At 45.8% G+C, this 12317-nt stretch overlaps 1 protein-coding gene across 1 annotated transcript in view; it reads left to right on the top strand.

Moving 5' to 3' along the window:
• Positions 1-12111, top strand: part of Nup50 (nucleoporin 50) — a 17053-nt gene extending 4942 nt beyond the window's left edge. Inside the window, exons 3-8 of the mRNA XM_033766179.1 lie at positions 543-626; positions 4304-4490; positions 5499-6164; positions 8460-8541; positions 9965-10083; positions 10828-12111. Coding sequence (XP_033622070.1) covers positions 543-626; positions 4304-4490; positions 5499-6164; positions 8460-8541; positions 9965-10083; positions 10828-11030 — 1341 coding nt within the window. The 3' untranslated portion in view covers positions 11031-12111. The remainder of the gene's footprint in view (positions 1-542; positions 627-4303; positions 4491-5498; positions 6165-8459; positions 8542-9964; positions 10084-10827) is intronic.
• Positions 12112-12317: the final 206 nt, after the last annotated feature.

Genomic DNA, 12317 nt, shown 5'->3' with positions numbered 1-12317 from the left:
TTTGAGTCAGGGTCTCACTATGTAGTTGAGACTGACCTGGAACTCACTGTGCCCCCCAGGCTGGTCTCGAACTCACAGCGATCCTCCTGCCTCAGCCTCCCAAGTGCTGAGATTACAGGCGTGCGCCACCACGCCTGGCATCATCCAGCTTTTTGATGATAGTTTGTATTTGTTAAAACTGAAATTTTTCTCTATACTTCATTAGTAAAATCTTAGAATATTGATCCAAAATATTTGAAAAATTGCTGGTGAATATTTTTCACCAGTTTGGTGGTCTCAGTCTTTTCAGAACCTGAGTGTGTGCACTCCTCTCACTGGATTGAGATTTGATGCCTTGCTTATAGATTCTGGAAGATGCGCAATTTGCCTAAGTAGCATTGGAATCAATAAGAGTCTGCAGATAGTAGCTGTGAGCTGTCACTTATGCTCCTGTGCTGACACTGCTCTGAAGCCATCACACACGAGCTATCTGTGCTAGCTTCTGTTTGCGTTTCATCTGCTGTCCGGCCTAACCTCTCCACTGTTGAATTTGTGTCCTGCAGCTGGGGACGTTCTCAGTGGCCAGCGAGGAAGTTCTGAAGAACAGAGCCATAAAGAAAGCCAAGCGTAGAAATGTTGGATTTGAAGTGAGTGCTTTCTTTCAGCTTTTGGTATGAAATACCAATTTGATTCCTGAGTTACAGAGCGTTTTCACCTCTGGGAGCAATCATAGCAACAAATGGCTTTTTAGAAACAATTACTCCTTGGGTAGATCATGGGAGATAGTAGAAGAAAGTAATAAATAAGAAGTCGGTGCTGTAAAGAGAGTTTATCCCCTTGAAAAAAATAAGGTAACCATGAACGAATTCAAGTTGAGTGACAATATGGAGAGGAAAAAGAAGTATAGCAATGCAGAAGGAACAAGTGGTATCACAGGGAAATCTATTTCCAGAACCTTTTCTATTTCTGGGATAGAGGAAAAGCCCACTACACTAGGAGCATTACGGGTGTCCATTATCTTTTTAGTACCTTAGTTTACTATGTGAAGATGCTTCATTCCGTTGCCCGGAAGGATGACACGTGAGTTCTAACTCTTAAACTGAAGTCATGTAAGTATTCAGCAGACACCCCATATTTAAGAACTCTTCCAGCTGGGCACAGTGGCACATGTGTGTGATCCCAGCACAATGGGAGGCTGAGGCAGGAGGATCACAAGTTCCTCTTCCACCTGGACAACTTTGTAAGACCATGTGTCAAAATAAGGCTGAGGATATGGCTCAGTGCGAAATGGTGGGTTCGGTCCCCAGTACTGCCCCCCTATCCCAAAAAGAACTGATCCCCAGATACACCCCAGGCTTTGCGTGTGACCTGGACACGCTGCTTTGAACATGCTGGGTAATGGTTTCAGTACTCAGTCACATATTGTGCAGTTTTCACGGTTTTTTTAAATCAAGAAGAACTGTTGTATTCCCTTTTTCAAATAGAAAGGATGGTATCGATTCTCACTGAGAATCAGTGAAAAAGATTGATTACATTGTCAAAGTTTAGGTCTTTCAGTCTGAAAATGTGTAAAAGTGTAAGGGCTCTCAGGAAACAGTAAACTTTAACAAGGGTTGGGTTACCATGGTGAATCAGTTACTGAAAGCATCTCATAAGTGAGGTTGTGTGTTAAGAGGATGTAATTTAAATCACAAAATAAATTTGTGTTCATGGAGCACACATTTGCAGTGTAGAAACAGGCATACAGCACGTGATTCTCAGGTGGTTGGCATGGTCCTTGTGCATCTGCAGAACACAGTGACTTTCGGAAGAGATACACAGCTTTCTCTGCTCTGTCCCTCCCTTCTCTGCGTCACTTCCTGGAGATGGAAAAGCTCTTTTCTTGTGGAACTTCCGGTTACCTGGGTGGCCACAACCAGGCAGAGACACAGCAAGTGAATCTTGGGAGGGAGAGTTGGGGCAGAGGTTCTCAGTCGTACCTAGACCTCAGGACTTATGTTCTTAAAAATCAGTTGTTTTTGTTTTTTGGGTTGTTTTATTTTGTTTGGTGCCGGGGATTGAACTCAGGACCTTGTGCAGGTGACGGCACCACAGAGCTAAATCCCAGGCCCTTAAAATTAGTTGTTGCTCACAGATTTTTATGTCTTTAAATTGGCAAATGGAAATGGTATGTGTAGAGTACTTTAAGATGTCTCCTAGCGGTCTTCAAGTATGTAATGTTTTACATTGTAATAATGAACTACAGACCATGGTGTGGTACCATAGCTATCTTAAATGTCACTGGTTTGTTTTGTTTGTGGTTTTTATGCAGCTTTTTTCCTGGTCTGACTTCATTATTACTTACGATGGATGACTAGCTGGTGAGTGTGGGTGTGGAGTTGAGACACGGGAGGAGAAGCTGGTGAGGTGGCCACCTGGGAGGCTGAGGCAGAAGGATCACAAGTTCAAGCCCAGCTGGGCAACTTAGTGACTTAGCAAGACTATCTTAAAGTAGGATCTTACTGTGTAGCCCGGGTTGGCCTTGAACTTGCAGCAATCTTCCTGCCTCAGCTTCTCCAGTACTAGGATCACAGTTGTGCACCACCATGTCTGACAGAAGCATCTTTAAAAAGACTGGGGTTCAATCACTAGTGTGGAGCAAAGAGGGGGCTGTGGGCAGCTTAACTGAGGAGGAGACGATTTGGCTTAGAGCATTTGTATCTGGAGTTCGTGTGCTCCATTCCAGAGAGTCCTCTGCAAGACGTGGCAGGGGTGAGGAGTGGTGCACGTGGGGCCCCAGTGAGGACAGAGAGGCCGAGGGAGGGCGGTCTGTCCTACTGTGTGCCCCGTTGCTGAGTGTGCAGGTTGGGAAGCTGCCTGGAAGAGCAGGGGCAAAAACGCCTGGTCGCAGGAATCTGCATTCCGTTTTGCGTGACCGTGCTGCGGTCAGAACGTGTACACTAGGAAAATGAGATGTTCTGTCTGTGTGCAGAAATGTGGCTTTCCCCCGGAAAGGCAGACTTGTTTATTCATTCAGCAGATCTGCCAGGTGCTGCAGATACGGTTGAGTAAAACAACAAAATATCCACCTTGTGGAACTTAACTGCTTAATGAGGAGGAAAACAAATAAGTACCATGTAATTTTTCTGTGTGCAAGCCACAGAGAAGGATAAAGGGCAGGAGGGCAGGACTCTCAGATACCATGTGCTCTAAATGTAGAGCAGGCTGAAAGGCCCACGGGTCTGCTCGTGTAGCTCATCTGAATTGGAGTAAAATAACAGAGCCAGTTTGGTACATTTTTAAGTTCAGTGGTTGGAAATAAGATCTAGAGCATGAAATATAAAATACATAAAAGATTTTTCATTCTTTGCCTGATTTTTATGGCCATAAATGTATCGGCAAATGTGTCAGTAAATATCTGAAATTCTATAGATGTGATTGAAATTTTTGTGGTTTTGGGAAAAATAGTGTGCTGTTCAGGCCGACAGACCCAGCCACACGAGTCACTCTTTGGAGAGATGCTGCTTACACTTCATTTACATGAGGGCTTAAGATTGGGAACTCTGCCGAATGTTTGGTATAAGAAGCGGATCGCCCCTGTGGCGTGGCCACTACTTTATGTGAAAGAGAAGTTTATACCATTGTGACTAGCAAACTAGCAAAGCATTGAGCCAGAGAATGCTTTCTCCAGAAGTTCACCGGGGCAGAGAGAGTCTTAGATTTCATGGAATTCCAAACATTTCCAGAGCACCCTGGGTAGGAGCTGTGAGCAGGCTAGGACAGCCAGCCAAGGCCTGCTAGGCAGATCTTGCAGAAGAAGCCCAGTTTAAAGCAGTAACGAGGAAAAGGAAAACACAGGGTTGTCCTGGATTTCTCAGCAAAAAGAAAATCTAAGATTGAGACATGGTTATCTTCTCTGAGAGCAACCTGAAAACTACAGAGTTCTTAGGAAATTTGGTCAATGGTAAAGTATTTTTAGTTAACCTAATTTGATATTCCCAAGACTTCCTTGGGCAAATGGTCTTTAGAAAGGTACATGAGCAGTCTTTTGTTCGGGGTTCGTTGTGTGGAGAATGTTCTTGGTTGTGCTGCTACGAGGCATTGGTCTTTGTTACACTGTATATCTTGCATATTACATAAAGCATTTAAAATATATATATTTACCTGTCTTTCCAGGCTGTGTCAGGAACTCAGCTCTGGAGGACAAAACTAGTTCAAAATTAGCTCAGGCCTTCCATCTTGTTTCCTACTTTTGCTGGTGCCAGCAGTTTTCCTGCTGCATCTGGAGTCTGGGTGCCTTGCTGCCACTTACTTGCTTACTTGTGTGCTCTTCCTCCTGCTCCAGTCTGACAGTGGAGGTGCCTTTAAAGGATTTAAAGGTCTGGTCACACCTTCCGGAGGAGCAGGATTTTCTGGATTTGGCAGTGTGCCTGGAGGGAAGCCTCTGGAAGGACTGTCTAATGGCATCAGCACAGCGAGCTCCCCTGCCTTTGCCAGTGCCAGGGTGGCAGCAGAGCCCAAGCCGACCTTTGGTGAGTAAGTGCCCCTCTCTGCCACCTCTGGGTAAGCAGAGTCAGTGAAACTAACTGCTGAGATGTTTGCCTTACACTAACCCTGGTCTGGGACTAGGTGAACAAAAACAGTCACAGAAGGGATGGATCCTACAGGTAGGTAGAGCACTAGTGTTAGAGCCAAAGCAGCCCAAGGTTTGGTTCCCAGCTCTGTGACCTCGGCAAAGTTCCTAACCTTTTGGAGCCTCACACTCTCTGACTATGAAGGGAGGGTGACCTTCAGTTTGACCTAAAGGGGTTGAGATATAGCTCAGTGATACAGCGCTTGCCTAGCATGTGCAAGGTCCTGGGTTAGACCCCCAGGACTGCAAAAAAAATTAAGAGTGAAATGCAAAAAGACAGTGCTTCGTAGATCCTCTGTGAAGGCTCCTGCCCATCCATTCCTCACTGGTGCGCCAAGGGCTTTTTGGGCCCCACCGACTGCCCACTAGGCCCTCTGATGACTTGTCTCTGGGCAGAGAGCCCTCCTGGGTGAGGTTTGAACAGAATGTATTGATCGCCTGAGCCTGTTTTGAGGACGTTAGTCAGGAGCTCTTGGGATTTGCATCGAAAATCTTAGAAACAGTCCTGACTGACTAGACTGTGTTCAGCGAATTATTCTACGCATACTGTTTGATCCTTACTAAGCACTTCTGATGTGTGAGCTACTTTAATATATGCTCATCCGAACAACTTTGAGGATTTAAATTTTATACTAACCCCGTATGCTGACAGTTTTGTTTGAAATAAACATCCTTTTGAAGGAGAAGATTTAGTTTTTCAAATGCAGAGTTTTAATGTGGACATACAGTGCATGACATTCGTCACGTAACTGATAATACCAATGTAACTTCTTGCACATACTTGTTGAATTGTAGTAAAAATAGGACACAAAAAAGCAAAATCTACGAAGATAGAGTGGCATAAAAATTTGGATGGTTTAATCAAATCAGTTTCTAAATAAATAGTTCAAATTTTCATTTTCTATAGGTTCTTTGACTGCAAATGGCCCTTCTGCCTTGGTTGATAAAAAGATTCCAAATCCCAGAACTAATGGTGATGACCAGCAGCCCTCCTCCTCCGGCCTCGCTTCCAGCCAGGCCTGCCTTGGGGACGCTTACTACAAACAGCTGGCCGCCTTGAACTGCTCCGTGCGGGACTGGATAGTGCAGCACGTGGATGCGAACCCCATCTGTGATCTCACCCCTGTCTTTAAAGACTACGAGAAATACTTAGGGACTCTTGGGCAGCAGAATAAGAACTGTAATAGCAGCAGTTCTGAGAGTGAAACCAGCAGGATGATAGTTGAAACACAGCCTCCTTCCCTGTTTGGTTCAACAAAAGCACAGCAAGAGTCAACTTTTTTGTTTAATAGCAACAAAACCGAGGACACTTCTGAAAAGAAGACAGAGGCTGTATCTGAAAAGAAGCTGGACCCGGCACAAGGAGTATCGAGTGCCTCATTTAATTTCGGCAAGAAAATCGATGGCTCGGTTTTGGGTTCCACGAGCTCTGGTCCCCTGACTGCATTTTCATTTTCCCCTGGAAACTCCAATTTATTCGGCAGAGATGTCACCCAGAGTAAACCAGCTTCTTCACCATTTCCTGCTAAAACATTGGAGAGCCAAGCAGAAGGTGGCAGTAATGAATGCAAAGGTGAGTATAAACCTTGTCATGGGGAGGCAGAGACTTGATTCGGGTGGATCTGCATTCTCCTTGTGACTCCCATCATTCCTGTATGTGCCATCTTGCAGGAGGCTGGACGGTCCTTACTCATAAAGAGGGGAGGATCCAGTGTGTAGGGTCGCTGTAAGGATTGAAGTATAAAGTGGAACCAAAGATGTGCGCAGTGGTAGGATGCCGGCTTAGCATTTTTAATGCCCTTGTTCAAGCCCGGAACCACAAAAAAATCTGTGCATATATGAAGGACATAAAGACATCCGGCACAGGGGAGGAGGGGTGAAGGGAGGGCAGGGACAAGGGGAAAGAAAAAATGAGAACCAAGACCTGTCATGTCGAGGTACAAGATCCCAACAGTGAATGTAACTGTACTGTATCCCTAAAATGTACCAATAAACTCAGTTAAAGCTGGGGGAAAAAAAAGATCTAGCACAATGACTGAAAGATACCAAACCCATAGCTTTGCATATTAAAATGAAGCAAATTAGAAACTTTTTTTTTTTGAAAACTGATTTACTGAGTTTATGACTCCATTGAGTTGATTCATATGTAGGTTTGACTAAATAAAACCTCATGGTAAACTTTGGCTGTAAATTAGAGGCGGACTGTTCATAGCCACAGTTCTCCTCCAGGTCCAGATGCCCGCTTTCCGAGGGGCAGAGCTGGTGTCTGAGTGACACTCAGGCCGCAGGTGGGGCCCTTGGGCCTCACACTGCTCACAGCTCAGGTGTGAACCTGTGTCCTTGAGGACACGTAAGTGGTTAAATGTTCGCTTCTCAGCGTCACTGCGATCCCTGCCAGGGGCAGCTGCGCTTGCCAGTTTGCCACTGCGATGCCCTGCCACCCGGGGCTGGATTCCCGTCGCTGTTCCGTGTGGCCCAGTGGTCAGTATATCCTCTGGCAAGGCCCAGGCAGAGGAAGAATAGGGGCTCTCCTTTTGTTCTTCTCTGCCTCCCTAGGAAGACAAATGGAGTTCTTCTTGATCCTACAGCAGCTGTGGTGACACAGTGATGATGAGATTGAGTCCAGCCCCAGTCAGTCAGTGCGGGCTGCCCCTCAGAAGCACCTATTGCTTATCTCGTGGTGATCTTTTTTTTTTTAACAGAAATGAGCATTGGACCCAGGGCCTTCTTACTGAAATATATCTCCAATCCTTTCTTACATTTTTTCATTTTGAGACAGGGTCTCAGTAACTCATTAAGTCCCAGACAGGACTCATGTCTGCCTCAGCCTGCTAGTGCTGGGATCACAGGTGTGGGCCACCAGGCCAGCCTTGATTATCACGTTCTGTGCATTAGAATGAAGAACAAGTACCTGGACTCTCCTGGAGAGCCTAACCCCAAGATTCTGGAGCTTCGTGCCGGACCTTCTCACAAGTTAAATCTTGTAAACTAAGTCCTTTGAGATTTTCCTGCACAGAGTTGTGTTTTAATTTAGTGTTTTCTGCAACTGCCCTTCTCAAAGAAGACCGCTTGGTGTGTGTTTCAGCTGTGTCTCAGATTCTGCAGCGGGAAACAAAAGCCCTTTCGGCTCAGTCATGGTGCCCTTCCTGGAAAGGAGCCAGGGTATTCAGTCAGTAACACGAATGTTACTGACATCTGGCTTTGCTGCTTTTTCCGACACGTTTGTCCTGTAAAAAGACTGTATTTCCCCATCTTTGACCATTCTTGGTGTGGTTATTCCTGGGCATGATTATGATCAAGGGACATTTGGAGCTGAGGGTGTCATAAGCTCCCGAGAGTTTGATTTTTCCAGAGGGTAACTGGAATATAAACAGTTGAGTGTAGGCAGATTATTTTTTTGTCAGTGTCATAAGCATAGTTTTTTTTGTTGTTGTTTTTGATGTTTTAGGGCTTTCTACAAATTGGAAGTTATTTTAAAATAAGAAAGTAGTTTCCCATTAAAAATAATTCTTATTTGGGCATGGTGACACACATGTCTAATCCTAGCACCCTGGGAAGCTGAGGCAGGAGGATCGCAAATTCAAACCCAACCTGGGAAATTTAGCAACTTAGATCCTGTCTCAAAAAATAACAAGGACAGGGAACATAGCTCAATGAACGCCCCTGGGTTCAATCCCCATAACAACAATAAAAAATGATTATTTTTAACAAAATAATTAAAACCCAGTGTCCACCTCTTGCCCTAAAAAATGAAGCGTGTTTTCAGTCTTTGTATTGGCTTGTGAGGACTGTTCCAGATTGACGGGTGGGCGAGAGATAGGCAGCTTCTGCTGTTGATCTGACACTTACTGTGTTGTTCTTGTAAAAGGTGGAGATGAAGAAGAAAGTGATGAGCCGCCCAAGGTAGTGGTTACGGAAGTGAAGGAGGAAGATGCCTTCTACTCCAAAAAGTACGCGGCAGTCGGGCTGGGAGGTGTGGGCTTTGATTGTCCTCCTCTGGGCCTCCGCTGGGTGGGATGAATTCTCGGCTGGTTTGTTTTAAAACAAAGCAGTCCTGGCCGTTGTTTGCTGAGCTTCCTTCCCTCTGGCTTGAACTCTTTTCTGCTCTGAAAGTGGTTTAGAGGCGAACTTTGCATGATCTTCCCATCTCCTCCCTGCTCATCCCCCTCCCCAAAGATTATCCCGTCTGGATTTGGTTTTACTTCCGCTTTCCCCTGACGGCATCTCCGATTCCTTCCTAGAGAGCTTGTTGCCCTGTGGGTTTCCTCACAGCCAGAGTTCTTCTCGGGGTGAGCCCTCCCCGTCAAGGTGTGTGTGTGAACACCTTGTCTCCCCTGTGCTGTGAAGCCACTGTTCTGGTTTAGGGGGCAGCTTGCTTGTTTAGGTGGGGAGTTTTGTTTTTAAATAACTGTCTCTTTGAGAAACTTGAATTGCCTTCTTCTACTAAATGAGATTACTTTTTGTAAAGATGTTTGTGCTGCTTGAGAAGCTTTCCAGGATGTTGTTCCAACACAAAAATTTAGAGTAATGAACCCATAGTTCCCCGCTTAACAAATCACCACATCCCATGAAATTCCCTTGTTACTTAACTTTTGAGAACTTTTGAGGGGGCTAACAGTTAATTTTGCTTATTTTTAATTCTAGTTACATGGATGGCAAAAGAATGGCCCTGACTTTAAGACATTTCTTTTAATCAGAAGAAATGAAATGATCAGTGATACTGTTTTATTGATAACCTGAAGGATGTGTAGGATACAGGAGGCTAGGAAAACACTGCTCTAGCAGTGAGACTCCCCTGAAGAACGCCTCACAGATTTATTGCAGCACTGGAGGAGCTCAGACCTTGACGGAGTCCCGAAGAGAATGAAAGGATGAGACCGGGGAGAAGCAGTGCGTTGGAGATGTGGGACGGAAGGTCTGGCCACATCCTCCCACCCTTAGAGAACCGGCCAGCTCCGGAGCCCAGGCTGGACGAGCGGACCAGGAGATACGAGGGGCCTGGCAGAGATTTGGGCTGACTAGAAAAGATGGTTTCAGAAAATGTTCTCAAAAGTTTGACAGTCAGGAATTCAGCTCAGTGGTTCTCCTGCCTGTCTCCCAGCTCAAGGACCCGAGTTTGACCCCCAGAAACAAAAAAAAAAAAAAAAAAGTTCTACAGGATGCACACTATTCAGTTTGAAAGAATGGAGAGGAACTCTAGAATATCCAACTATATTTTCTTAACTCGGGTTTGCCCAAACCCAACACGTCTGGTTCCATACAGTTATCCTCAGCTCTCCAGAGAGATGTCCTCGCCCAACTGTAATCAGTGGTTATTAGAAAACTGTGACTTCTTGCTGAAGGCTTGATTGTATCTGTTGCTTTGCTTCACAGGTGTAAACTATTTTACAAGAAAGATAATGAATTTAAAGAGAAGGGTGTGGGCACCCTGCATTTAAAACCTACGGCAAATCAGAAGACACAGCTCTTAGTGCGGGCCGATACCAACTTAGGTGAGTGAGTACCTTTCTCTGAGGTGGTAAAAACCATCTTGGTTCCATAGTGTGTGAAGCCTCGTACCTCCCTGATGTCGCTCCTTAGAATCTTTAAGTTTACTGAAGTGTGTAATGCAAGAAATCATTCAGGACACGTGTCTTGTATTTGTTGATTATAGACTTGGTTTTGAGTACCATGAAAATACTGTATAAGAAAATGTAGGTGTATTAAAACTATAACAAAAAAGTAGCCAAAGTGATTTTCATTTTCCTTTATATTGGAAATGTGACTGACAAGATAGAGACAATCACCCAAGGGCAGTAACCATTCATAGGACCCTTTCTATTCAGCAGCAGTCATGAACGCACTGCTGCCCACCCTGTCCTGCCCTTCACTTACGTTCCAAGCCGAGAGCCGTGCAGGGGTCTCGGTTCTAAGGTGTGGTCAGGCCTTCGAGACCCACCTGGCTGTGGTACAGAAGCCGCCAGAGGGGAATCGTCCCCCCCTTACGGCCGACTAATTTGAGATGCCACCAGGACATCACTTGTCAGTGGGCTGTGCCTCTCTGACTGGTGTTGTTTCGTTGCTGACCACTTGTCCTTGTTCTTGTGGCCCATGGCACAGGTGTGGCCCACCCTTCTGAAGTGCAGGGAGCTTCACTTCTGTGCGGTTCTTGGTGATTCCTAGTTTCGATCCCTTAAGTATAAGTCACCTCAGCATTTGACATTTGCCTGTTCCGAACTCTTTACTGTTGAATTCAGGCAACATCCTGCTGAACGTCCTCGTCACACCCAGCATGCCGTGCACGCGGACAGGGAAGAACAACGTCCTGATCGTGTGTGTCCCTAACCCCCCGCTGGACGAGAAGAACGCCAGTGCCCCTGCCACCATGTTGATCCGGGTGAAAACCAGCGAGGACGCGGATGAGCTGCACAAAATTTTACTGGAGAAAAAAGAAGCCTGAACACAGTCAACCAAGGAATTGTCGCCAAGTTGCTGCTTCCCCCACCGCCCCTTAAAATGTTTTCTCCTCTTCTTTGACCTTCTAAGGACTTCTAGGTAACTTGAAACTTTCGTGAGGAAGATCAGGCCAATAAAGCCTTTCCCTGTTAAGTGTCAAAAGACTGTATTCTCCCTCTTTCGGAACTGTCTAAAGTGCAAAATACATTTGAATGAAAGATTTTGGAAGATTTTTTAATGTTCATTTGTTTATTAAACTAACCCTAAGTGATTTCTTAACGGACTGCAGTCAGGGTATCCGAGAGCTCTCCGAAGGCTGCGGCCCCGTGCGAGGCCTTCCCACCATGGTGTCCGGTGGTGGCCAGGAAGAAACTGCCTGTGTGGTTCTGCTCTGCCGTGGGCTTCCCTGATCTCTGTGACCAGCACTCTCACCAAATGAACTGTGCCGCCGCGCTGTGACAGACCTTTCGTCCTTGCGTTACTTTGTTGTTTCGTTCTGGAGCTCAGAGGTGGGCACTGGTGTGCGCCTACAGTGTGCGCTGTTAGCTTCTCCCTTGCAGACATTGGCCTTTAACCCTGTGAGCTGCTTTACTGTCGTTCAGGAACCGCCTTCTCATTTTAGAAGTGCATCGCTTGTGAAGGACTTATGGGTTTTGTAGTTTCTATTCCTGAGGTGCTGTTCTTTACCCCCTGGAGAAGGGTTTGCCAGGAATGGGTTTAAAAGCACAAATTTTGATCATTTCTAGACCGTGGACCGTAAACTTACGGAGAAAGAAAAGAGAGTGAAACCATACTTAAAAGGAATCTGCTGGTGTCATTTGTACCAGGTGGACCTTACGAACGTAAGAGCTGCACAGGAGCTTGATCACAGCTGGGGGAGTTCACGGCTCCGTGCAGCAAGTAGTAGGGAGAAGATCGTGTGGGAGTTTTGCCTTTAACTTCAGACTGCAGGGTATTCTCCACTTGCTGTCTAAAATGCCCACTTTTCAAACAGTAAGGTGTTGAGTGTATCCATCTAAAGGGAGCCATGGTTATGCAGAACGTCCATGTCACTTGCCCAGAGCTGTCAGGTGACTGACCCTGGCTTTCTGTGGGACTGGTATGTGAGAAAGATGCAAGGTTTCCCAGCTGAATTTCCAGTTCCCCAAGCACCCTTTCATGCTGGTAGCAGATGCTCTTGTCCGTACCTGTGTCTTGTCTTCAGTCTGTTGTGTATGAGACTTTAGAGTCAGGAGTGGCTGGGGGTGGTACAGGTGCTTTTTAAACTGCAGTCCTTGGGTGTAAAGTGTTG

Source organism: Fukomys damarensis, unplaced genomic scaffold, assembly GCF_012274545.1.
Source record: "Fukomys damarensis isolate Sample0158 unplaced genomic scaffold, DMR_v1.0_HiC HiC_scaffold_19, whole genome shotgun sequence".
Taxonomy (NCBI): domain Eukaryota; kingdom Metazoa; phylum Chordata; class Mammalia; order Rodentia; family Bathyergidae; genus Fukomys; species Fukomys damarensis.
The sequence above is the reverse complement of the archived record's forward strand: the minus strand, read 5'-3'. Positions and strand labels throughout refer to the sequence as shown.